At 39.0% G+C, this 3,847-nt stretch overlaps 1 protein-coding gene across 4 annotated transcripts in view; it reads left to right on the plus strand.

The window, feature by feature from the left end:
- Positions 1 to 1,597, plus strand: part of LOC116401183 (ras-responsive element-binding protein 1-like) — an 8,616-nt gene extending 7,019 nt beyond the window's left edge. For 3 of the 4 annotated variants that reach the window (XM_031879460.1, XM_031879461.1, XM_031879458.1), the window contains one exon: positions 367 to 1,597. In XM_031879460.1, the coding sequence (XP_031735320.1) occupies positions 367 to 552 (186 nt within the window). In that variant the 3' untranslated portion in view covers positions 553 to 1,597. The remainder of the gene's footprint in view (positions 1 to 366) is intronic. The other variant, XM_031879459.1, reaches the window with a different exon arrangement.
- Positions 1,598 to 3,847: the final 2,250 nt, after the last annotated feature.

Genomic DNA, 3,847 nt, shown 5'->3' on the forward strand with positions numbered 1-3,847 from the left:
TAGCTGTTAAAGTTAGCTGTTAGCTCTGTTATTTAGCTGTTAAAGTTGGCTGTTATATAGTCTAGTAGGACTGTGCTGCTAACAGCTAACGTTACTAACTCTCCTCCTTCTGAACACATTTTTTCACAAAGTAGCTTTATTAGCAAAAAAAAAAGGATGCTAGACTACAGGTGTGTAGTATTAGTTTGCACATGCTCAGTAGGGATCAGGCAGGATGTGATAATGTAAGATAACGTGATATCTGATCAGTCCATACTCATAATTATAAAACCATGTGAAGTGTTATTACTGCCATGACTGCTAGTAGTATTACTAGTAGTAGTAGTAGTACTTGGTATAAGTGTTGATGTACTTTCCTCTCTGCAGCACAACGCTGACGCCGGAGCGACGGACCACTCCTGCAGCATCTGTGGGAAGTGCCTGAGCTCGGCCTCGTCGCTGGACCGACACATGCTGGTCCACAGCGGGGAGAGACCCTACAAGTGTAGCGTCTGTGGACAGACCTTCACCACCAACGGCAACATGCACAGGTACACTCACACACACACGTGACCTCGGGGCACAGGAAGTTAGCGTTTAACCCGGTCCCTAGTCAACCATGATGGGAGCACAAACTGGTGTGTGTGTGTGTGTGTGTGTGTGTGTGTGTGTGTGTGTGTGTGTGGTGGGGGTTTACACAGGAAGTGGGAAGATGACTTTAAACCATCCATCCCCATCACACACACGCGCACACACACACAGAACAACGCCCAGTCATTTATCAGTGAAGTCCAGCCTAAACAGTCTCTGCAGCAGAATGTGTGTGTGTGTGTGTGTGTGCGTGTGTGTGAGAGAGTGTGCGTGTGTGTCTTTGGGCTAAACATTAATTCATGTGTAACCTCCGTTAACCTCAGTTGTGCATTAAAGACATCACATGATCAGAACAGACGCAACCAATCAGAGAAGAGATCCAGCAGAAACATCCAATGAACAGTGAATACATCCTCACGCTGAAAACTGCTCTTTTAGGCAGAATTCTCTGCTGTGTGTTTGCAAGTTTTACCTCCACTTCTACAAGTGCTATGATGTACTTTTACTACTCTTTGCTTGTGTTTGAGGGAACCACTGACTCGTGTTCGCCCTTGTATGTCATAAAAGTAAATAACAGCCTCACAAAGATACTTAAAACTTCACTGGTGTGATTTAAAGAGATAAATAATTGAAGCAGAGCGTTGAGCTGTAATGATGTGCAGTAAGAAAGACGGATGTTTAGTTGTGTCTCGGGTGGAATGAGGACGTGTGGGCAGGAAGGAATGACTGTAGGCTGACAGACGGACAGAATCTCACGTCGCAGCTATTTCTCTCTGCAGCGAGGACTCCTTTCTCCTGTTGAAAGACGTAGTTCAGAGGAAGTGAGAGTAAAATAGTATCTGGTTCACTTTATCATTTCATACTTTTATTTTTAAGATATAGACGCTTTAAAAAGCAGCTTATCTTTTTTTCTTATCCCTATTTAATTTATTATTATCTCATTATATATGATCTTATTTAGAATTAAATGAGAGAGATGAAAACATATATATTTTCATTATTATTTTTTGATTTATTATCAGTTTATTATATATTATCTTATTTTATATATATATATATTATTATTTAAAATTATAATAAGAGGGATAAAAGGTTTGATTTGTGAGCTCAAGGAATCCTAAATGAAGTTGTTAGCGAGAACTGATCTCACCTGCATCAGGTGAAAGTGGGCGTTCTGGTTCCGTGAGTCTGTTAACGTGACTCTCTGACTCTCTGAGTCTGTTAACGTGACTCTCTAAGTCTCTGACTCTGAGTCTGTTAACGTGACTCTCTGGCTCTCTGACTCTCTGAGTCTGTTAACGTGACTCTCTAAGTCTCTGGCTCTCTGACTCTGTTAACGTGACTCTCTGGCTCTCTGACTCTCTGAGTCTGTTAACGTGACTCTCTAAGGCTCTGGCTCTCTGACTCTGTTAACGTGGCTCTCTGAGTCTGGCTCTCTGAGTCTCTGACTCTGTTAACGTGACTCTCTGAGTCTCTGACTCTCTGACTCTGTTAACATGACTCTCTGACTCTCTGAGGGAACAAACAACTCGGCCTCCTGCAGGCCGCTGGTTTCCATCGACACGCCCTGGAAACGGTTGCATCACTTTTTCTTTCACAATCCTGTTTTATAGAAGCGGATGAATCTCTGCACCGTTTTATTTTTTGTTGTAATTTCCTCCAGCAGCTTGTAGGAGGGAAACTTCTGGCTTTAGTTCCCTCCACAAGCTGCTGCAGGAAAATAAAGAGGAGGCCTCTGTGGAAAAGAGAAGCACAGCAGAGCATCCTTTGAAATGTGAAACGCCACATTTTCCTACTCGACCGTCTTCAAACGGGGGAGGAGAAAGAGGGGAGGAAGGAAGGGAGGAGGGAGGGAGGGACAAAAAGAAAGGAGATGAGAGTTGTAAGAAAGAGTCACGTGTGTTGAATTCTCATCCTGGTTTTGGCAAAATCCAAAATGTTTTGTTGCCCATTAAAGAGAAATGTTTGGAGCATAAAGTTTGAAAAACTATTTTTTTTTTGATGCTGCAGAATAAAAATCTGTAGAAGAATTCCTGAAACAGGAAACTAGTTTGAAGACCTGTGGGCGTACGACAGAGAGAGAGAGAGAGAGAGGATGATGATGATGATGATGATTATGATGCTTTTTCCATTCAAACATCAACTTTATTCAAAGTTGTTTAAACACAAACTGACAATAATATGAGCTGTTATGAACATGGAAAACATTTTTGATTAATTTAATTTGAGTTTAAATTGACATTTAAATTACAAACAAATGAATAATTATTATATTTTTTTGTTTAATTTGTAATGTTTTTATTGTGAGTCATCATTTCTTATTAATGTAAATGATCATATTGCTACAATCATTTTCCTTGTAAACAAACATCAAGTCAAAACACGTTAAAAGATCACGCCTCCAAAAATAAATAAATAAAACAAAAAAATAGATTTATTTTTTAAATACAACCAAAACTAAAATATACAAATGAAAATAAAATATAATTATTAGTGTGAAAATAAACCCGTTTTGCTTTGAATGTTTTTATTGTGAAGCTTCATTCTCAAAGATAACTAAACACGGTTCCTCTTTCAGTATTAAAGAAGAAATATTGGCAAAACTGGAATAAACTATAAACTAAATAAAAAAATAATAAGAAAACAATAATTATAAAAATAAACGATTTGATGGAAACACTTTCTAAATTACTGCAAACGTCTGCAATACTATTGTTTAATTGTAATAATCACATTTTTGCTGATATATAATCAAAACTCTTAAAAATATAAAAGATTATTAAGTATTTAATTATTAAATATTTTAACTAGTGCTGGGCAAGTTAACGCGTTATTATCGCGTTAACGCATTCATTAATTAACGCCGACAATTAATTTATAGCGCATTTTTTTAATTTTTTTTATTTTGAAAGTGCGTTGCTCACTGGCAGCGGTGGGGGAATGGAGACTACTGGACATCGCTGCGGTAAAGTCAGCAGACACTCAGATCTCCGTGGTCCACTCAGCAGACACTTACATGTTATTGCACCTATATGCTGACATTCACGGTAAACACATTCAAACGGCACAGATCGGGAGCGAGCGAAGGACTTTGAAAGTTAGCGGAAAGATTAACGTGAGACAACATCCGGTTTCTTCAGACGAACATCCGGTTTTCAGAATAAGATGCCAACAAAGTATCACCTTCATCACCTCTGAGTTACAGCATCATAGTGATGAAGAGTAGAGCTGGGTCACCTTCATCGCCTCTGAGTTACAGCATCGTAGTGATGAAGAG

This window comes from Anarrhichthys ocellatus, unplaced genomic scaffold, assembly GCF_004355925.1.
Source record: "Anarrhichthys ocellatus isolate YVR2014 unplaced genomic scaffold, GSC_Weel_1.0 scaffold267, whole genome shotgun sequence".
In the NCBI taxonomy this organism is placed as follows: domain Eukaryota; kingdom Metazoa; phylum Chordata; class Actinopteri; order Perciformes; family Anarhichadidae; genus Anarrhichthys; species Anarrhichthys ocellatus.